The sequence below is a fragment of the Myotis nattereri genome (genome assembly GCF_964212035.1).
Source record: "Myotis nattereri genome assembly, chromosome: 5".
In the NCBI taxonomy this organism is placed as follows: Eukaryota; Metazoa; Chordata; class Mammalia; order Chiroptera; family Vespertilionidae; genus Myotis; species Myotis nattereri.
This window is the reverse complement of record NC_138080.1, coordinates 71,786,322-71,809,776: the sequence shown is the minus strand read 5'-3', so window position 1 is coordinate 71,809,776 and position 23,455 is coordinate 71,786,322. Positions and strand designations below refer to the sequence as shown.

General features: G+C 38.9%; 1 protein-coding gene across 3 annotated transcripts; it reads right to left on the bottom strand.

The window, feature by feature from the left end:
- Window positions 1-488: 488 nt before the first annotated feature.
- On the bottom strand, window positions 489-23,455 carry CLK4 (CDC like kinase 4). 3 transcript variants are annotated; one of them, XM_081092058.1, is made up of 14 exons: window positions 23,320-23,453; window positions 18,976-19,136; window positions 15,465-15,522; window positions 14,127-14,349; window positions 12,944-13,034; window positions 12,467-12,533; window positions 9,233-9,349; window positions 8,976-9,142; window positions 8,469-8,563; window positions 8,095-8,224; window positions 5,562-5,644; window positions 1,828-1,907; window positions 1,096-1,186; window positions 489-1,007 (listed from the first exon to the last, which is right to left on the bottom strand). In XM_081092058.1, exons 2-14 carry the CDS (start codon window positions 19,097-19,099, stop codon window positions 867-869), a joined length of 1,467 nt encoding a protein of 488 aa, XP_080948184.1. In that variant the 5' UTR covers window positions 19,100-19,136; window positions 23,320-23,453; the 3' UTR covers window positions 489-866. The 3 variants fall into 3 exon arrangements, with proteins under 3 accessions (XP_080948184.1, XP_080948185.1, XP_080948186.1); XM_081092059.1 differs by lacking the exon at window positions 15,465-15,522 and having other exon boundaries at window positions 23,320-23,455; XM_081092060.1 differs by lacking the exons at window positions 12,944-13,034; window positions 23,320-23,453 and having other exon boundaries at window positions 18,976-19,030.

The following is a 23,455-nucleotide window of genomic DNA, read 5'->3' as shown; positions in this document are numbered from 1 at the left end:
AACTACATATTGCTTAATAATAACCTCAATTCTCATAGGCTGAGGTTTAAATATTTACCTCATTTGATAAGGAAACAGATGTGAGACATTTTCAAGACTCCTCAAGATTTGGCATTAAAAACTAGCACCTCAGTCATTAGAATTCCGGTTTCTATGTTTGTGACTCACTAAATAGCTACTGGAAAACAGGACTTTCAAGCTGACTTTCTAGTTAAGATTTTAATCTTAGAGGAAGTATGTATGTGGTTTTTTTTAAAAACCTATCATAATAGACAAACTGGATGGTTTAATACTACTAATATCTCCCACGGAGACAAAACACAATACTTACAATAAAATGCCAAGAATAAACATTTCCTATGGTTTCTGATTTCCAATACCTGGCTACATAGAGTAATTAATACTTATTACTTGTTGAACAATACAGGAAAAACTTAAATATAAGAAAAGTTCCGAATTCGAGGTAAAGAATATTCATTCATTAAGAATAAAGTAGTCAAGATTTCCTTTTACTCAAAAAACAAACAAAAAACAACACACACACAAAACAAAACTTTAAAAGCCTGCCTCCATGTATAAAAGATAAGATCAATCACATTTATCACTGGACACAAAAAATAGTCAAATGTCTTTAAAAATGTTAATCTCAAAAAGAAAAATTAACTTTTATATTTCATTCACTATCAAGACCATACTTGCTTATTAACAAGATAATTATACTATTGATACAAAACATAGTGTATTTACACTTAACTGTACAAAATAATTTAATGCTTACAAAAATATTAGAATGTTTAGAGTTGACAGACACAGTCTTAAGGAATCTCTGCTACAGAAGTATACAGTTAAGACCACTGATTTCCTTTTCATTTGTTTTTTAATAAGTCAAAAAAGGGATGCTGCAATGCTTCATCTAAGGTAATTCTTTTCACTGGATCATACTCTAACATTCTTCGAACCAGGTCAAACAGTTTCTCGTGTTCTTCATCATGACAAAGCATAAATTCCTGAGGGGGGAAAAATGTTTTTATTTTAGAAAGGTATTTAAAAATAGCTGAAACATTTTTTGAACTTTTAAATCATTTTTTCTTTTACCTTTAATGGTTTGCAGCGTCTCCTAACGTATCTACCAGCAGAACTATGTTCATCCCAATCTAGCTGGTTATGGTGAAAATACTTGCGTTTTCTATAGGAAGAAATCTGGATTAGTAAAAATAACAAAAGACCCCCATGTTTACCCTGCCTACACCAGAACAGATGAAAGTATAAGCATCTCAAGGTACATATTTCTTAAAATCTTAACAATAATTATGTATCAGACAGCTCATAGAATACTTCCGTAATCTTGTACACAGAGAACACCATCAGCTTTAAAAACAGAAGCCTCTGGATCCATTCTTATAAATTCTGATTTCCGTATTGAAGTGGGGCTGGAAATCTTTGAAGAACTCCATGGATGACTTCTGAGGTGCAGCTGTGTTTGAAACTCACTATAGTGCCTTGTGTAAGGACATATAGCAGACTTAGCACCAGTTTAGAATTCTAACAGATTGCTATGACTCCAAAATCAGGCTCTTTTTACTACTCTATTTATTGTTTGTATATAAAGTTAGGAAAACAATTATGCAGAGGTAATCTTCAGTGTCAAAACCACCACTTTGTTTACTAGATCACAGGTAAATACTGTCATTACTTTTTAAAAACTTTATGAAAACTTCAAAATATGCAATCCTTGGAAAAAGCAATAACCATGAAGTTGAGTTTTTCTGTAGTTTGAATATAGGCTATTGCACGTACTCAACAAAGGTCTTTAATCTTAAAGCATACCTTGTTTTCTGAATCATGTGTGTTGGTATAGGTCCTAATATTCTTTCCATCATTGCCAGGTGCTCTTTACTGTCATGAGTCTGAAAAACGTAGGGGAAAAAATTTAGCATTTTTCATTTCTGTGTATACACAAGAAAGAAAACCATAAGAAAACAGTACTGACATAAAAGGACTAAATTAGAGTTTATACAATTTACATTACACTCTCCTTCAAATAGGGAACAATACCAAAAGAGTTGTATTATCTGGTGCAAACCCCAAAAAACAGTCTTTCTGAAATGAACCTGTATGGCTCTGTATTGCAGAGAGGTATAATTTGTTTAAAGTAAATTGATCAGTTTTCTTATTTATTTGTATCTCCTGCACTGCTTTTAACTGAGGAATTACTGGGGAACATTATCAAAAAATACTGTGTCCTTAATTTAAGCAGTTGCTTAACCAAAATTAACCTCCATTACCCAATGAATAGCAACATATTAATAACACTTACTAATACTAGGCAATAAAAATATAGTCCCAATAATTCTCACAACAATCCTGAGCTGGTATATGGGAATATGAATTTCAAAGAGGTAAACATACTAGCTCAAAGTCACAGAGCTCAGAAATGAGGAAAGTTGAGCTATGAACCCAAGTCAAAACTCATTCTTAAACTATACATTAGCAGAGCTCTTACTGAAGTAGTACATAGAAAAATGTCACAGTTAAAATGTGATGTTTCTAGAGCAGAAATTGGCAAACTTTTCCTGTAACAGACCACATAGTACATATTTTAGGTGTGGATTGTCACAATTGCATATTCTTTTTTGTGTTTTAAAGAAGGCATCAGGCAGGATATAGTTTGCCAACCCTTGTTCTGAAAGCAGAGGTGGTGTGTAATGCTTTTTTAAAATCTATCAACTGTTGTGCCTGGCACACTGCTTTCAAAACATTAAGTACTTAATTTAAGACAGGAATAAACATAATAGCTCCACATTTTAATGAAGTTCCTTAGTTGAAGAGTATGTTGTAGGGTGAAATCGAATATAAACCTTATCTCAAACCAATGTTAATAATCTGCATTTCAGAGAACCCCAAACGAAAGGAATCCAAAGAGGACCACACCAAGACACATCATAATTAAAATGCCAAGAGCAAAAGACGAAGAGAGACTCTTAAAAGCAGCAAGAGAAAGAAAGTCAGTTACTACAAGGGAGTACCCATACAACTGTCAGCTGATTTCTCAACAGAAACTCTGCAGGCCAGAAGGGAGTGGCAAGAAATATTCAAAGTGATGAATGCCCAGAACCTACAACCAAGATTACTTTATCCAGCAAAGCTATCATTCAGAATTGAAGGTCAGATAAAGAGCTTCACAGATAAGAAAAAGCTAAAGGAGTTCATCACCACCAAACCAGTATTATATGAAATGCTGAAAGGTATCCTTTAAGAAGAGGAAGAAGAAGAAAAAGGTAAAGATACAAATTATGAACAACAAATACACATCTATCAACAAGTGAATCTAAAAATCAAGGGAATACATAATCTGATGAACAGAATGAACTGGTGATTCTAATAGAATCAGGGGCATAGAAAGGGAGTGGACTGACTATTCTTGTGGGGGGGAAAGGGGTGTGGGGGATGCGGGAAGAGACTGGACAAAAATCGTGCACCCATGAGGACAGTGGGTGGGGAGTAAGGGCGGAGGGTAGGGTGGGAACTGGGTGGAGGGGAGTTGTGGGGGAACGAATGTAATAATCTGAACAATAAAGATTTAATTAAAAAAAAAATCTGCACTTCACTTAAGACCTCTGTAATTTAAATTACAAACTCATTACAAAGACAGCAGGTATTCTGCTTAACTTTTTCTTGACCCTATCATTTATTACCATAATATCAGACATGACCGCCTTGAACCAACCAATAACCCTGATTCTAGATATCAAACTTGTCTATAAACTCAGAGTAATTTTAACAGTATCTCTATGGATTAAACAGAAGCAGTGAGCACAAACACCCTGCAATAGCTACCCAAGTCTAAACTCATCATAGCTTCTCCTCACCCTATTTGATGTAACTTCAACCTTATTATGAGCCAGAATCTCGTGAACTCCCTTCCCCTGCCCACAACCACAAAACAGAACGCCCTAACACCCTGACCACATCACAACTTAAACAAGTAAAAGTTTTCATAAAAGGGACACATTATCCCTCCTGGGCTTTTTTGGTAGTAATCTCCAAATAAAGGCCAAATGGCAACCTCATAAAATCATTTTCATTTTAAACCAGTCTACATTTGTAAATCACTAATCAGTGGTTCTCAACCTGTGGGTCACGACCATCGGAAAACACATATAGCATATCAGATATTTACATTACGATTCATAACAGTAGCAAAATTACAATTATGAAGTAGCAACGAAAATAATTTTATTGTTGGGCATCACCACAACATGAGGAACTGTATTAAAGGGTCGCAGCATTATCTTAGAAGATAAAACAAATACCTTTTTATGGAGAATAAATCCATTATGAATCAATCAGTCCTTGCCTACTGTCACAATTTTTCTATTTATGCAAGACTGATGCACCATTTACTCTTCCCTCACAAAAATATGTTCCTTTAAACCAGTACCCATTTAAGATACTATTTCTACCAGTACCCATTTAAGATACTATTTCTTTGCCTGGCCAGTGTGCCTCAGTGGTTGAGTGTCAACCCATGAACCAGGAGGTCACAGTTTGATTCCCAATCAGGCCACATGCCCGGGTTGTGGCCCAATCCTCAGCAGGGGGTGTGGAGGCAACAGATCGATGATTCTTTCTCATCACTGATGTTTCTATCTCTCTCCCTCCCTCCCTGTTTAAAAACATTTAAAAAAATAATAAAAAAGATACTATTTCTTTTCCTGACACGACCCTCACACTCTAGTTTTCTGACAAACTCCTACGCTTCCTCTAACAACGGCTTGAACTCCCTACCACTTTAGTGATGCCTTCTCTAAGAAAATTTAACTGTTCCCTTTTCCTGGATCCAATTATACTTTCTACATTGATCCATTACAGCAAATACCACATTATACTGTAAGTTTCCTCATGTCTCTCTCTTGTATGATTTCCTAGAATAGATATTGTCTTTTATCTTTATGAAGCCAAGAGTGTAACAGATGCTTAATAAAATACTATTGTTCCGGAATTCTTTTATATAAAAAAGTGCCTTGTTGCCTGGCATGGCTCAGTGGTTGAGCACTGACCTATGAACCAGGAGGTCATAGTTTAATTTCCAATCAGGGCACATGCCCAGGTTTTAAGCTTGATCCCCAGTGTGGGGTGTGCAGGAGGCAGCCGATCAATGATTCTCTCTCATTATTGATGTTTCTCTCCCCCCCTCTCCCTCTCCCTTTCTGTCTGAAATCAATCAATATATATATTTTTTAAGAAAAAATAAAGCCATAGGTTAGTCAATGCAACCAGAACTGAATTAAAACTGGCCACAGTAGCACTAATATAAATTTATGATTATCTGTAACAAAAAATGGAAACATAAGACAGTATGAACATCTGTTAAAAATTCCAATAATATGTAAAATGAACTGACCATTCACTAAGAGTTTTTCATTCAACTATGGTTTTAGAGAAGGATAACCATTTTGCAAATATAAGTTTTAATCTTAAGAATGGCACTATGGCAACTTTTCACACGGAAGCCAAATTTTACATGCCTTTAAAACTTAACATATTTATTAAATACATACCTGAAAGACCGTGAACCCAAGGTAATATTCAATAAGAATGCAACCTATGCTCCAAACATCACAAGGCTGAGACCAACCTAAAGCTATTTAAAAACAAAAACAAAAACTTTAGTATGTAATAATTTTTAATTGCCAATTTACTAGATCCTTCTGTAGATGAGTACTCTCTTTATATAGCTCCTTTGGGAGAATATGACAGTAAGTTCAGGGTTTATATTTTGAGTTTTATTTTGTAATCCTCACCCGAAGACATGCTTTTATTGATTTTAGAGAGATGGAAGGTGGGGTGAGGAGGGGGAAAGGGAGGGAGGGAGAAACATCGATGTGAGAGTTATCAATCACTTGCCTCCCATACGCCACCTGACAGGGCTCGAACCCAGAATCTGGGTATGTGCCCTTGCCAGGAACTGAACCCATGATCCTTCGGTGCACGGAACAACATTCCAAACAACTGAACCACAATGGCCAAGGCTACATTTTAAATTTTATATCAAATATTATTCTGTATGTTCTTAGTCCTCCATATCCTGATATCAAATTATAGCATTTAACCCGGAGGAAGGGCATTTAATATATATGAGAGGGACTAGAAAATATTTCCCAAATATAACTACCAATTTGTGGAAATATTCCATAATCTCTGAATTGCTTGTGCAATGGGAGTACTATTACACCAGTTCATGGTTGTTCCAGGAAATTTTACATTTTATTAATGCAAATATAATTCGATATTTATCCCCAGAATACAATTATTAAGCCCTTATCAATTATCATAAGCTTGATGCCTGAGTTTACTTCTTCCATTAAAGAAATAACATAGTTTGACATAAATGATATACGAATCATAATGAATATTATATGCAGTTTCACCTATAATCAGGATTATATATATCAAGTCATTTAAAGTTCACACAGAGAGGGACCTATATATGTACTTTCAAGCTGTCTATACATGATCACATATACTTTCTCCTTCAGGATTCTCATATGGCAATACTATTTTGGAAAGAAAATACTCAAACTTCTTTTCTATATTTAATTGGAAAGGAGATGAAAAGAATAAGCCATACAGATATTTTAATCCGTTAAAAATCAAATAATTAGTAAACAATAATGTATAAATAAAACCTACTTTAAAAGACATTTCAAGTACTTTTAGTAACATCACTGAATTTAAAGGTAAAGGGAGAGAAATAATACATTCAAGGGCCTTGACTATGATTTAATCATTTTTGTTAACCCTGACAATGCTTACTTATCACTTGAAGAAATGGATAATGGAGCATGATTTCTACTTACGTGCCCATACAACATCTGCAAATAACAGAGCTTGGACTTAAGATGGAAGTTTTTTACCCCAGGTGACTGTAACTGCAGCACACTGCTCTAAATCATCCCATTCTGATGTGTCAGTTCTCATACTCTTTGGAATTCTACAACATTCTCTTTCACTAATCTCTCTCAAAGTTATTACCAAACACCCCAAACCTGAGATTAACTGACCTCAATTGTGGCACCTGACTACATCTTCCTCTCCTACCTAATTCTGCCTTAATCCTCAGGATAAACACTCCACAAACACATGGAGGACCCTTCTAATCTCCCAATGGGGTCTTTTTTGTCAAGGTCAGTAATACAATTTAGAATTTATACAAACTATCCCTATCCTGGCCACACTTAGAACGTCATTATTACTGAAAACTACTATATTTTATCCAAGCTAGGAGGCCATTAAGTGTAAGACACACCACTGTTGTACATACCAATAACAAAGAAATGTCAATTGTTTTGCGTCCTCCCCACATTCTGAATTTAAGTTGATAAAAGCCAGGAATTTACCCCCTTCTGAGCTCTAAAAAATATTTTACTATCTAACCGCAGTTGGACCTTACTTATGGCCAAGTTATAAACTTATTCCATTTAAGTAACTCCCCAAAGCACCTGATCTGAACTTTCCCCACTATCTCCAAGCCCCCAAACACATCCCTGAATTCCCAGCTCTATTAGCATAACCTGGCCTCTAACTTTTCCATTTTGATGCATACTCCCTTACTGAATTCCATTACTTTAAACAGGCTCCTTAACTCATTTTATTTTCCAGCCTTTATCATGTGCAAAGGCTTTCAAAGAAGCTCTCTTTTATGCTAGCTCTTTCTTTTCCTCTTGACTTTCCTTCACCCTACATTTAGATGTCTGCTAACCAAATTAGCATTTTTACCAGCACCATGCTTTGATGAAACAAAAATAGATATATCACTTCAAAATCACATTGCTGTGATGTACTTAGCCAATACAGCCTGTCCTTATAATCTCAGAGGATTAACTTGCTCAAAAATAACCACCACCTGAAGTGTCTTCACACATGGTATCATATTTTTCCCACTTAGGAAAAAATATTTACAGTAATTCCGATTCTTTTTATGAAAATAGCAAAGCATTTCCTGTATAGTGCATCACCCCAACCCCTGGCAAAGCTTAAAGAACAAAAACCTCTTCTTCAATTACAGTATCAGGAAGTCTGGTGTCTACTAACCCAAAATGACCTCTGGAGCTCTGTAATGCCGTGTAGATACCAAAGTACTATGATGTTCATCATCGTATGTTGCACTTCCAAAGTCAACAACTTTGATATCTGTGTTTTTCAGCGTGCGTTCATCACGTTTCTAGAGAGAGACAGTTGAGTAAACATGAAGATCAATAAAGATATGAAATCTTTTATAGCACTATACAAAAGGCTTGCATTATCTTTTTGGAATTTCAACATAGCCCCATGAGAAAGGCGAAGAAAGATTATGTTTTTCGGGTTAATATAAGAATAAGCCTCAGAAGTAAAATTCCTCATCCAATGATCAACAAGCTAAATTATTTTTAAAAGAACCACTAAAATTAAAACAAGTTTTAACTTACCATTTTAGAATTATATTTGACTACATAGTCAGACTTCACAAATAAAATATTTTCAGGCTTCAGATCTGTATGAGTTAACTTATTATGATGCAAAACTACAAGAGAATAAAAACACATTATTAGTTTCACTTACAAATTTAATCTGTATCGGGGAGAAAAAAGAATTAGTAGTGGACACAGGGGTCAAGAAGGGTTTTATCTTAACAATATACAGTTTTAGTGACTGCTTGTGTAACAAAAACTTTAAAATTTTGATGTTTAGCCCTAGCCAGTTTGGCTCAGTGGATAGAGCGTCGGCCTGCGGACTGATGGGTCCCAGGTTCAATTCCAGTCAAGGGCACATGCCCGGGTTGCAGGCTCAATCCCCAGTAGGGGGCATGCAGGAGGCAGCCGATCAATGATTCTCATCATTGATGTTTCTATCTCTCTTTCCCTCTCCCTTTCTCTCTGAAATCAAAAATATTTTTAAAAAATTCTGATGTTTAAGGATTTATCAAGTATACTTACAATTTATTGATTGGCAGATCTGATAAGCCATCTGCCTGATGTGGTCAATTTGAAATGGTAGAAAGCTATTTTCTTTAATGAAATCATAGGTACTAAGTCCCAGCAATTCAAATACAATACAAACATGACCATGGTGATCAAACCATTCTAGCATCTGGACGCATCGGCTAAAATAGATTAAAATAAAAATAATTCAGTTCACAGAATTCTGATTATTTTATATAACATGATGGATCATACTTCACGTTTATACTTACAAAACACTGTTGGGGTCAGTAGTATTTAAATGCTCCAATACTTGGATTTCTGAACGAGCTGCTTCACGGTATCGACCTACATTTTTAACGATTTTCACTGCTACATGTATGCCATCCCTTAAAAAAAAAAGTTAAGATGAAAATGGTAAATGTAGAGAAGCAGGATGAAAACATGCTGCCTCTAAAGCATAATCTTATTAAGTATCACTTACTCTAATACTATTTTTCTAAAATATAATACCAAATTCCAAAAAACATCTTTTTATACAAACATTAATGAAACAATAAACCTCAAATAGAATATGCTACTGCTCAAATCATTTTCTCATTACTAGGCTTGACACACTGTGCCAGATAATGTACAGGTATGTGTTAATGATGAAAAAGGCAGGACTTGTCCATGTGTACCCAATAGCCCAAAGGAAGAGATATGACCAACTTATGGTAAGGTTAGAAGTGCTTGGTATGAGGTACAATGGAATAGAGGAGGTAGAGCCAAACCACTGGGGTTTAAGGGAGCTTAGACTTCTTCAGAGAAGAGGTGATATATCCCTGAACCTGTTTGTCAGATTTAGTAGGGAAACAGAACATTTGGCCAAACAGACACCATCAATGAACCACGAAGTCAAGAATATGTTCAGCACATTCACTAGTACTAACAGGGTGAATTAGCTATAGTACAGAGCAGTGAGATTCAAATTGGGGCACCTGTAACTTCTTAAGTAGAGTCAGGAGTGATGTGAGGAAATGGATTTCCAAATCTTCAACTTCCTTTTGTTCTCTTTTCTAAGTCTGATCATCCAGATGATGAGCTAGAACTCAAGCTCTACTAATTTACAAGAGAAAGGAAAACCCCACGTGCCCCTAATTAGATCAAGATATGTGCCTTAGACTATAAAAAAACCTTTGAGGCAAACTTTTCTATTGTCTAGGCACAAACCTTTTCCCAAGTTTGGTGGTTTCCAATTCACTGCTTTCCACAAAGTCCCAATGACGTTGTGGACTGATAAATCATTAAAATTTATTATTATTATTTTAAATATATTTTTTATTGATTTCAGAGAGGAAGGGAGAGGGAAAGAGAGATAGAAACATCAATGATGAGATGGAATCATTGATCAGCTGCCTGCTGCACACCCCTATTGGGGATCGAGCCTGCAACCCGGGCATGAGCCCTTAACTGGAATCGAACCTGGGACACTTCAGTCCGCAGGCCGACCGACGGTCTATCCATTGAGTGAAACCGGCTAAGGGCTAATAAATCATTAAACATTATTTTGGCACATATCTCAACTTTAAATACTATTGATTGGATTATGTTGGTTAGATAAGAGTCTTGTAGTCTCAAAAGTTTTTAAAAAGACATTAAGAGGACAGTTGATAAAATCTGAATGAACTCTGTAGATCAGCTGGCAAAATTTGAAAATATAATATATAAAGGAAATACTGTAAAATGTTCACATTTGGGGATTGTGGATGAAGCATATAGTCTGAAGATATTTTAAAATATTTAAAAATTTCAATTTATGTTCAGATTTTTGTTGCCAAGAAGATAGGGTGATAATAAAAAATATTTAGAATAATGTTCTGTGTGTAAAGTGGAAAGAAAATAAGTTCAAGGATAAAACATTTCCAGGGGCTAAAGAAGGGTCTGTTCATGGATGGTGGTAAGTATCCAGTTGTTATAGCATTTAGATTCCCTCAAAGTCATTTAAAGAGATAATTTTAGGGGTCAATTTAGAAACATGCAGTTTCACTAAATTATCTTAAGAAGTTCACTTACAAAAACGATTGCAAACCACAGAACAGAGGTCCTGAAGGACAATGTTAACACATTTCATACCGCTCAGGAGTTTTCTCATGTTTCGCGCGCCATCTGTTAAGGACCGCTCACGAGTGTTCTCGTTTTTCATACCCATGGAAAAAGGAGCGAATCTAGATGCTTATGTAAATTTTGTTTGGTCTCTCTTCATAGAGGAAAATGTTTCACACAGTACCATACATTAAAAAAGTACTAGGAACTTTAATTGTTTTTGTAAATAAAAAATGTTATAATTATTGAAAAACAACACCTAAAGTGCATTATGATGATTTAAATAACGTGCAGTTTGCCCAAAAACGTGCGGTCCCTGGTGTATGTCTTAGAGATTTCTATGCGGTACACAATGTGTTAAAATGAGGCAGAGAGGGGCAAATCACATTCCGTAGGCTTTAATATAATCAATCAATCTCTCTCTCTCTATCTCTATATCAAACCCTAATATGCAAATAGACCAAATGGTGGAACAACCGGTCGCTATGATGTGCGCTGACCACCAGGGGTCGCATGTGGAACATGGTGGGTGTCAGCCATGGCAGGATGGGGGAGCAGGTGAGTGGGGTCGCCAGACCAAGGCAGGACGGCTGGTTGCTGTCATTGGGGCGAGCCTCTGGTGGCTATTGAAAATTCTTTGCTCTAAGGCACTACGGTCCCACCCTGCGCTCACAGATGCTGCGGGCGCCAGCTCCCTCGGTGCCATCATCGGGTATGAGTGGCAGCTGCAGGCCCCGATCGCCCCTCAGGGCTTCTCTACCTCCCCCTGCTCCTGAGGGGCAATTGGAGCCGGCAGCCGCCTCTTGCACTCGCTGCTGGCCCCAATTGCTCCGCGCTTTCAGCCAGTGTGAGTGGGGCTGGTGCCGTCAGCATGTGGGAGCAGTGGCGGTGGGAGCAGGCCTGCTGGTAGACAGGAGACTGGGGCTGCAGCGGGAGGGGCCAGATGGGGGTGCAGAGGATGGGTTCCTGTGCCCACTGCAGCCTCATGGGCCACAGTTCCTTTCAAGGTGCAAATATTCATGCACTGGGCCCCTAGTGTCTTTATAGTTTAAGAAGTTAACTCTAACATGAAAACTGGGAATAAAGGTTTTTGAACCAAAATGAGACATGCTTTATTATCTCTGCAATTTAAAAGTAAAGCACTCTGAATTTCTTACACAGCACTAAGGGCCTAAGTTCTGGGAAACTCTCTTTACCTGAACATGCACTTTAATATCAATAAACTCCATCTCATAGAATTTGTAAGCATTCTTGATCAAAATTCACACTCATGGTAAGTAAATCATGCACATAGTTCAAGAAATTTTGAATATTTATACATTAAGAAAACATGTGGCTATCACTTAAAACATCACTTCATCATTATGGATCCTTCCTCACCAAAAGTATCAGAATGCGCAAGAGAGAAAAACCAAACTTACATGCCATGATCAATGCATTCTACCACTTTGCCAAAGGCCCCTTCACCCAAAGTGTCCACGATTTCATCTAAAGTGAGGGGGAAGAAAGAGTTAGTATAAGAACCTGAGTACTAATCATCTAGTTATTTAAACAATGAATGCTTAAGTGTGGAATACTTTCAAATGATTCTCTATCAAAGCATAACTAAGTTTTCAGCACTCAAATTATTTTATTTTCAGCTGCTACAAAGACAATTAAATAGAGCTATCTTTCTTGATCTAATCTCAAATTTCACTGATTATTTTGGAGCTTTAGAGTAGAAATATTTAAATACTATAGAAAAGAAATACAAAATAACAAACAAACCCACCAAGAAAAAAAAAACCACCAAAAAACAAAGAAGCAATGAAGAATTCTTTAGCCCCCCGCTGACAATCTATTCTTAAAAAGATTATTCTGTCTGCAAAGTTTAAAAAGTGTTGAAAAATATTCTATACATCTTGCTCTTAGAACGTCTCCACTTTGACAGATCAGGTGACCCTCCTCATCATCCTCTATACTCCTGGATCTTTTCCTTCGGTGGCTCTTCTGGAACGGCAAGTGGGCAGCACCAAGATCGTCCAGCCAATCAATATATCAGAGTGAATTCAGGGCAGAATACGCAATTCATTTCATTCAGCGGGGAGATATTCAGGCATTCAGATAAGCACCAGGCCACGAACAGTTGGCAGGAGCAATTTCAAATTCAGTCCCCAGAAATTCACAGGGCACAGTTTATGTTACAGAAGAAAAACATGGCAAGGAACAGATTTTCAGATAAGATACTTAAAGTGGCAATAGAAAAAAACAACACAATTGTCTCTTTAAAATACTGATTTAATTGAAGTCTGAAATTAAAGAATGCAATGTCATGTTCTATTAATCTCTTGCTATAAAATAGCATATGCTGCGAGTTGAAATGTCTAGTTTGTCAGAAAAGTGTTTTAAAATGTCCAAGATTAGTTGAAATTATTTAGCAATATATTCAAATATACATAACTAAAATAAAAGGGAAAAATAATGGCTGGTTAATTTCAATGTTCAATCTAATCAAAGCTAGTTTTACTGAAGAAAAGTTGGAGAGGAAAACAGTATTTCAAAGATTACTGATCAAACAACTCGAAGTGTTAAAAAAAAAAAGGGGGGCAGGTTTTTAAAAATACATTTCCCATTCAGCACCTATATTCAGAACTTCAATGGAACTAGCTGCAGACAATAATGCAGTGTGCTATGGGATGATAATATACAGGGCATTTAGGCATTCACCTGTGCAATTTTCCATATTTGCTTCTAAGTATCAGAAGAGGGATTTCTTTTAAAGTAAAAAAAAAAAAAAAAAAATTCAAAATGAAAGATGGGGGTTCATTATTTCATAAAATTATATTATAAAACATAACAATATTTTTAGTATTAAAATCAACAAACTTGTGATGTGGTCTATGGGAAATGAAATGATTAATACGGGCAAATGAGGACTAACTAATAAATACAGATTAGTTATGAGCATTTGGAAGTTTCCTTTAAGGATTCAAGTAATATAAACAGAATATACAATATAATTCAAGTATTAAACTTATTGGCTCATTAAGAACTTTATACACAAATAAATATCCACCCCAATTAAAACAAAATCACTCATACCGAATGTGATTGATGACTTGAACAGTGCCTATTATGCTTCCTTTTAGGACTGCTTCTCCTGCTCCGGACTGAAGATTTACTGCAGTGAATTCGGTAACTGCTTTCAACATCTCTGTGATAATGCCTAGGAACGTATCTTTCGCAGTACTCATTTCTGTATTCATCAATGTATCTCCTGTCCCGATAATCTCTCTCATTCAAGGATCTTGCTTCTAAATAATGACTGCAAACACATTAGAAGGTTTCAAATTATTCTCTTCATTCTAGAGTAATGTAGTTCAAACAAAACATTTTCTCAAGAATTCCTGGTTTAAACAGCTAACTCAATAAAAGAAAAAAATTCAAATTGATGAATTAGAATTTATACTTATCATAAAACTTAAGAAATAATTTTACTTTAACCAATAAGCAAATGGGTTCCTATTTCTCTATTATATAGACTGCTGTTAAGCACCTCATATCAAGGAACAAAGCTTGAGCCAAATCATTCCATTATGTTCAGTGTTTACTTGATAAATGTCTCTGCCTTCTGGAGAAAGTTAAAACCAAAAATTTACAATACTGCATCAGATTTATGACATATGCATCTGCAACTAAGCTTTTTTTCCTCACACAGCCACACACCATTGGGGGCAGGCAACACAAGATTCCTTTCTCTTCTAATGTGATTTTTAAATATCTCTGGCACACAGAGAATTCTTTCATAAAAGGTGGTATATTAGATCTAGAAGGAATCCTAAATGTACTGCAGCCCTTTCATTTTACAAATGATAAGATCCCTAGAAGAAAATGATTTGTAAGGATTGCAGAACACATTCTAACTGATTAAATGGACGAATTTTACCACACACATCACCTATCCCATGTCCTTTCCTTTTTGTATTTCTAACTTCCTGTCATTCCTTTGAAAAATAGACAAAAGTAGCTTTTAAAGATTGCTTCATGTGCCAAAGACATCTAGAGTATATCCCCTTCAAATGAGAAAGGGATCTTGTAATTGCTTGCCTAGAATTACAAGAGACCCACCACCCTACTCCCTTTGCATTTCTAATATCCTATTATGTCTGCTTGTAGTAAAACACACAAGAATTCTATATAGAAAACAGCTTCATTTAGTGCCACAGTGGTTAACTTCTGAATCTACAGATCCCTTTGAAAATCCGAAAGATCTGGGCCCTATTTCACCAAGAAATGCACCAATGAATAAACAAAACTTGGTAAGGAATTTCAGAGATCATAGACCTCAGCAAGTCAATGTATCCCAGTTAAGTAGCCTTGATAAGATGGAAAGAAAAGGACATAGATTCAATTGGCCCAGTTTCCCGCCCCCCTCTCTACCTGGGTTGAGTGTCCTCTTCAACAGAGTGCGAAGCTTCAAGAGGATGCACATGGAGCACTGAGGGAGAGAGGGGACACCTGCCCAGTCAGACAAATCAGCTAAAATAATCCTGACAAGCAACGGAGTGACAGATGTTGACTAGGTTGCCCTCACCAACCCCTCTACTTTCCCCAGAATATGCTGTTACTCTTTTCTCAGGGGGCTGGTTTAGGCAGAAATAAAGAGAGGCATCTCTAAAATTGCTACCCAACAGAACTGGCATCACATACAGGCTACGGAGATGCAGAAGCCCCCTTTTCCCTTTCCCCAAAGTCTTAAGTTTTCCCCATTGGAAAAACAAATCAGGATATTAAGGTAAGGCTGTGGGTCTAGGTCAGGGGTCTAATCAGTTGGCTTGGGTCTATCACAGAGAGATCTCACTAGAATTTACTATTCTCTTAAAGGTATCCTTCCTATAAAAGTCCAAAATCTTCCTATCAGAAAAAAACACCAATAATCTTTAACTGGAATAATACATGAAATTAGAGCTGCTCATAATCCATGAACAATCTATAGAATAACAAACATGAGGTGAAGTAATACCATGAGGATAAACTAAAAAGATGAGGACCTCTTTAATCTGTAACAACCAAGGCTTAGAGAGTATATAAACAAGGTGTATAGAATTATAGAGGCTCTGCGGAGTGAACAGGATGAAAAGATTTAATTTCTAAAAATGTTCACTAAATGCCCACTGTAGTCCTTCAAAATAGCCAAGACTAATGAGGCTATTGACATTTGTTTGTATTTGCACACAGGTCCTGTAGAAGATAATATATACATAAGCCCTGCCAACAAATGGACTGTTTGTGATTACTCACATAAAAATAAAGCACAACAATGCAAGAAATACTGAAAGGTTGCATATTAGTGCTAAGGGTCATAGAAGGGAAAGCACTCAAGCTTCTGAAAATGGTCAGGGAAGACTTCATGATAAAGGAAGAGCTACATCTTAAAGGGAAGTCAGGGTCTGGACAAAGTGGAAAGTAGAAATGACATGGGAAAGAATGGGATATTACCATTTTATACATTCATAGAGCACTTCTAGCCACAATGGCTTAGAGAGGTGAGTTTGTCTATGCATTACTCGGAAAAAGGAGACAATTCAAGCAAGAGCAATTTTCACACAGGGAAACATAGGCAATTAAAATTCAGGGGTCCTCAAACCACAGCCCGCGGGCCACATGCAAATACAAATATTGTATTTGTTCCCGTTTTGTTTTTTACTTCAAAATAAGGTATGTGCAGTGTGCATAGGAATTTGTTCCTAGTTTTTTTTTAAACTATAGTCCAGCCCTCCAACGGTCTGAGGGACAGTGAATTGGCCCCCTGTTTAAAAAGTTTGAGGACCCCTGAATTAAATAAACTGGGAAGAGACCATCCAACATCTTGCATGCCAGGCTAAGGACTTTAAAATTTAAGGTTTATCAAAGGGTGGTTGGTTAACAGCAATATAAAATAATGGAATTATTAAAAATGAAGATCACTGGGCCCCAGGGTCAGTCTCAATCTAAATCTTGTAATATTCATTTTAAACATAACTCCAAGATGATTTTATTCACACTAAAGTTTGAGAATCATTGATATTGTGTTAGAAAGACATTAAAGGATTTTTACCACAATATATAAAGGTGGTATTTACAACAGCCACTTCCCTCTTCCTAATACACTGTGCATAACTGACTGGTTTAAATTTGTGGAAAGGGATACCAACTGACAGGCTACTGCCAAAAGACAAAGTAGAAAGAAAAGCCACTTTGCAATACATAAAAAAGGTAAAATAACTGACATACAGTAAGTTTTCATAAATCATTAAGAAAAATACATTTTAGTAGAAAAACATGCTAAGAATACAAAAAATAATGTTCAAGTAGTCAATAAATATGACAGTGGACAAATTCACTAGAAATTAACAAAAATCACACAGAACTCCATTTTTGGCATTTCAAAATAGCCAAAAGTGGTGAGGGAAAGGAATATAAGTTGGTATAAAATTTTAAGAAAAAGACATTAATATGCAGCAAGAGTTTATACCCTTTAACTTGAAAATGTCCCTTAGAATCTATTTTCAGAAAATAATCAGAGGCATGATTTGTATATATATTTTAAGAACAAGTAATTAGAAACAATTTATATCCAAACAATGGCAAGTTACCTTCTTTATACTTTTCTGCATTTTTAAAAGATTTTATAAAACACACTCTTTTAAAAATATTAATCTTCAAAAAGACTATTAAAATAGTCTAGATTATGGAGAGCAATCACCATCAGACCTCTCCAATGCCAAAGTCGAAGAAGCTACTGGCCTGGTGGTTAATTGGATTTAGTATCATGTTTCCGTAGTTAATTATGAACATGAATGAAGTTTATCACTGAAATCACGACGTAAACAATGTATAGTAAAGCTGAGTGATTAGTATTATTATGATGTTAAGCCTTACAGAGTATTTTGTATTTCATTAATAATAGGGTATAGTCACTTTTCTATTATACATTAATTAGCTCAGGTCATTAAAATCCTATCAGAAGCTACCCCCTTCCTCCCAAATAACAGTATAAGTGTGAATGATCAGCCTGCACTACCATCAAGCTCGCTGTTCTACAGAACAAGTCTGTTTTAGGACGGAGAAGGAAAAAAATTACATACTGTTTTTTAAAGTAACCCCAGCTGGCTAATTTAGAAAGCAATCCAATGGAACATCTGCACAAAACAAGGAGAAAACATAGGACCAACAAAACAAATGAGAAAAGAAAATTAATGGAAGACAGGATGATAGAAACTCTATTCACCTAGCCTTTTTTAAACTTTTAAGAACTTTAAAATTCCTTAAATTTTCTATTATCTCCAAATTTTACACCAGTAATAATACACTAAAACAAAACACGTTATTAGAAATTTTTATTGAGACCCTTTACTAAATTACTGGCTGCTACCTGTACAAAGGAATGGTTTTTATAATAACCACACTTCTAAAACCCCCAAATATATCCACTACTGGCCTTCTCTACAAAAATAACCTGCTAAACATAGTCTAAGCGACAAATCCGCAATGTACTTTAACATACCCAAATAGCATATGCTGTTTTTTTCATCTGGAGGTATAGTCTCCCTGTCCCGCATCCATTGAACATTAAAGGAGCACCCTAACATACATATCTCCCTCATATATACAAGTTTAAGGCACTGAGCGTCCTATTATCAGTATTAACTTTTTGTGTCTTACCCTACATTACTGGCAGCCTGAACTGAACTGTCCCCACCGTTCCCAGAGAGACATACACCGATATAAGGGCAGAAAAACTGTTTTTCATAGCTTTAGCCTCAGCACATATAGTGTCTAGCATATAATAGGCATTCAATAATTTGTGAATATTTGATTGAATTATAAAATAATTGACAGATGAAAACTACATAAGTTAATAATAAATCACTAAAACTATTAATGTTAAAATGCTACTAGTTCAATTTACCAATCAGATTCTTTAAACTGGTGATGTGGTTCACAATGTCTGTTCTCTTGTGTACTACTGTGGGATCTCCTCTTCCGTTTGTGGCTTCCACTGTAGCTTTCATGGCTCCAGCGCTCTCTACCATCCCAATGAGGGCAGTGAGTTCTTTTGGAATGCCGCATCTGTTAACGGAAACAAGTGAGTTGTGGAGATTATATAGGATTGTTTAGCAAATAAAATAATATACATTAATGTTATCCTATCTAATAAAAGAGAAACATGGTAATTGGCATACGACCGCTACCCTTCCCATTGGCTAATCAGCGAGATATGCAAATTAACTGCCAGCCAAGATGGCGGCTGGCAGCCAGGCAGCTTGAAACTAACATGAGGCTTGCTTGCTTCAGTGACGGAGGTAACCAAGTTCCCCGCCTGGTTTGCCGGCCTCTGAGCCTGCAGTTTAAGAAACATTGTAACAAATATAGAAGCTAAATAAAACCCCAGAAACCTGCTTTCAGCGAGCCCGAGCCCGGGATCTCAGAGCTGGAGTTATACAGTGTTTTGATTATAGAACCGAAACAAACCAGGTACCTTCTTTCAGCAGCAGAAGCCTCAGAGCTGGAGCCAGAGCTAAAGCTGGCCCAGAATAAAAGAAAAAAAGGAGCAGTTGGGAGCTTCAGTCGGCCTGAAAACAGCCCTCATCCCCTCACCCACACTGGCCAGGCACCCCAGTGGGGACCCCCACCCTGAAGGATGTGTGACCAGCTGCAAACAGCCATCATCCCCTCACCCAGGCTGGCCAGGCACCCCAGTGGGGACCCCCACCCTGATCCAGGACACCCTTCAGGGCAAACCAGCCAGCCCCACCCATGCACCAGGCCTCTATCCTATATAGTAAAAGGGTAATATGCCTCCCAGGACCGGGATCAGCGGATCCGAGAGGCCTCCTGGCACTGGGATCAGCGGAGGTAACCAAGGGGGCAGCGCCCAAACCCCCTGATCGCCCTGCAGCTCTGTGTGTGAAAGGGGGCGGGGCCACAACCTCCCTATCCGCCCTGCTCTGTTTGTGACAGGGGAAGGTGCCCCAACCCCCTGATCAGCCCTGCTCTGTGCCTGATAGGGGGGAGCTCCCCAACCCCCTGATCGCCCTGTGGCTCTGTGTGTGACAGGGTGTGGCGCCTCAACCCCCTGATCAGCCCTGCTCTGTGTGTGACAGGGTGCGGCACCCCAACCCCCCCCCCCCCCCCACGGGCCCTGCTCTGTGTGTGACGGGGTAGAGCCATAACCTCCGCACCGGCCCTGCCCTGTGACAGTGGTGACGCCCCAACCACCTGATCGGCCCTGCTCTGTGGGTGATAGAGGGCAGCGCCCCAACGCGCCCCCCCCCCCCCCCCCCCCGTGTGTGTGTGACGGGGTAGAGCCATAACGTCCCCATTGGCCCTGCCCTGAGTGTGACAGTGGTGGCGCCCCAACCCCCTGATCGGCCCTGCTCTGTGGGTGACAGGGAGCGGTGCCCCAACTCCCCTATCGGCCCTACTTTGTGAGTGACAGGGGGTGCTCCTCAACCCCCTGATTGGCCCTGCTCTGTGCATGACAGGGGGTAGCTCCGCAACCTCCCCATCGACCCTGCCTTGAGTGTGACGGGGCAGTGCCCCAACCCCCCAATCGGCCCTACCCTGAGCGTGACTGAGGGTGGCATCGCAACCTCCCAATCTGCCCTGCTCTGTGCATGACAGGGGAAGGCGCCCCAACTCCCCAATCGGCCCTGCTCTGAGCCCGACCAGGGGGCTGCACCTAGGGATTGGGCCTGCCCTCTGCCACCAGGGAGCAGGCCTAAGCCAGCAGGTCGTTATCTCCCGAGGGGTTCCAGACTGCGAGAGGGCACAGGCTGGGCTGAGGGACCCCCCCTCCCCCCTCCCCCCTGCACAAATTTTTGTGCACCGGGCCTCTAGTTTATATACAAATACCCAGAACATGGGGTCATATGGGCACTAAAATCTTTTGTAGGCAGTTTCCCAAGGCATGGGGTACTATTCCACTGGCATGTCAGATGATTTTAAGTGTGATGAAGGACTTTACACTTAGGACAGATCTAGGACTAAATAATGAATCACACTGTGAGACCTTAATGGATTTTCTTTCAATTCTTCTGGATAAAAATTCTCAGCTTGGTGCTTGTCTTCAACTAACACCTCCTAATATTTAAAAAATATAAAAAGAACCAAGGTTCAGTCTTCGAGCCTTCAATCGTATCTAGCCAGAAACGAATAACTTTTTTTGGTTTTATTTGTACCATTACCTTATTAAAGTAAATCAGTACCAATCTGCTAATTAAGTTACTGATATGATTCCTTTTAAACATGGACTAATAAAAAGGGAAATACTATTACAAGTGTCATGCAGCTTTGGCAAAATTCTGCAATACAAATAGCTTCAGTCAGAGAAGCACTTAGGGATACTAAATAAAGGTAAGTGTTAAAAAGTATAGAGCCACAGCCCTAGCTGGTTTGGCTCAGTGGTTTAGAGGCAGCTTGCGGACTCTCTATCAAGGGCACATGTACCTTGGTTGCAGGCTCACTCTTTGTCTCTCATTTATCTCTTCCTTCCACTCCCCCTCCTCCCCCCCAAAATCAATGGAAACAATAGCCATTGAGGATTAACGAGAGAGAGAGAGAGAGAGAGAGAGAGAGAGAGAGAGAGAGAGAGAATAGAGCCATCAATGAAGCTTATTTTTAATTTTATTGATTTTTTTACAGAGAGGAAGGGAGCGGGATGGAGAATCAGAAACATGGATCAGCTGCCTCTTGCACACCTCCTACTGGGGATGTGCCCGCAACCAAGGTACATGCCCTTGACCGGAATCGAACCTGGGACCCTTCAGTCCGCAGGCCGACGCTCTATCCACTGAGCCAAACCGGTTTGAAGCTTCTTTTTCTCAAACATGCAAGAGTTCCTCTCTCTAAATCTTTTGACCCTTCAATTATCAAAACTGTATTTTAACCACATTAGAAACTCTTTAAAACAGAGGTGGTTAAGCGCTCTTAAATGACATCAAGCAAAATTACAACATGCGATTGACATAGTCATTATTATGACCGCCCATTATTATGCAATCGTTGCAAAACTTATGTGTTTGCTTTAATTTTTTCCCATCCACTATCAGTCTGCCACAACCAGCTCACCTCGAACGAGGCACACTTCTCAAATAACCAAAGTTATCAATATGCAAATATTAAAATTCAAATAAGCATCTTAGGAAAACCAAATATTTTTATTTCCCTAAACAAGCTCACTACTTTAAATTTAGTTCTACTGTTAGGAAGTGTCCCTCTCTTCGCCACCCCCGCTAACGTTCAGAAATATTTTCTCAGGTTAAGAGAAGAATCCTGGACTCACACTCTATGGATAAGGCTCCTCCTGAGTACACACAAAAAAGAAAGATTACCTAGAATTATTAAACGACCTCTAATTAACATAGAATCCTAAGTGCTAGGATCACAAGATATTGTTCAAGTAAAACGCCAAGTGTCAGGAATGCAGATCTGCTGCAACAATGGTATGCTCCACCGAAAAACGGTGCCGCACGAAGGACAAACCTCTGCACATTTCTACCCTCAGAAGCACCAGCTAAACAAACCAACACCGGGACGTGGACTCGCAGTTCCTCGGTCGCCCGGCCCCACCGCCAGACTTTGCCACCGTAACAGACAGGAACTAATGTTACACCCTGGAAAACCCGGGTCCCGAAGGGCTTGAGCTCCGACCACACAAACCCGAATGGCGGCTTCCCCAGGGTCTCCCGACCTGCCTTCCGCCTCCCCCGCGGAGCCGAGCCTCCCGGGCCGCGAGGCGAGCAGCCAGGCCCCCCGGGAGGAGTCGTGGCAGAACCGCGGTCTTTCCGCCCAGGACATTAAATCTACCATAACACCTACGCACCCTTCGATTTTAATTTTTTTAAAATATATTTTTATTGATTTTAGAGAGAAAGGAAGGGGGAGAGATAAAAACATCCACGAGGAGAGAGAATCACGGATTGGCTGCCTCCTGCAAGTCCCCCACTGGGGATCGAGCCCACAACCCGGGCATGTGCCCTTGACCGGAATCGAACCTGGGACCCTTCAGTTCGCAGGCCGACACTTTACCCATTGAGCCAAACCGGCCAGGGCGCACCCTTCGATTTTAAACCAACCGGCCGAGTTGTGTCCGAAGGAACCCCAGGCGCCGAGGCCCCAACCCGGTCGTTTCTCGGACACCTGACTTCGACCCCTAAAAAGAATGGGATGCCACTCAGCCCAGCACATCCCACCCGAAACTTTACCTCTGCTAAAGCCAAAGGCCCTTTGCCGAGCAATGAAGCCAACCCACCGTCTTAACTCTCCAGCCTCTGCGCCAAAAACCTTGCAAAATGGCGGCAGCGCCGTCTTCCTAAAATCCCCAGGCGGCCTTCAGCTCCACCTCCGCCACGCAATCGCGCCTGCGTGACAAAGCCTCGCGCTCTCCC

Excerpts from the sequence above, each read along its gene's own strand:
- CLK4 (XM_081092058.1), bottom strand. The coding sequence starts at position 19,099 with ATGGTAGAGAGCGCTGGAGCCATGAAAGCTACAGTGGAAGCCACAAAC. Across the intron at positions 8,225-8,468 it reads TCAAATATAATTCTAAAATG|AAACGTGATGAACGCACGCT; the intron begins GTAAGTTAAAAC and ends GTCTCTCTCTAG. Across the intron at positions 1,908-5,561 it reads TTGGGTTCACGGTCTTTCAG|ACTCATGACAGTAAAGAGCA; the intron begins GTATGTATTTAA and ends TACGTTTTTCAG.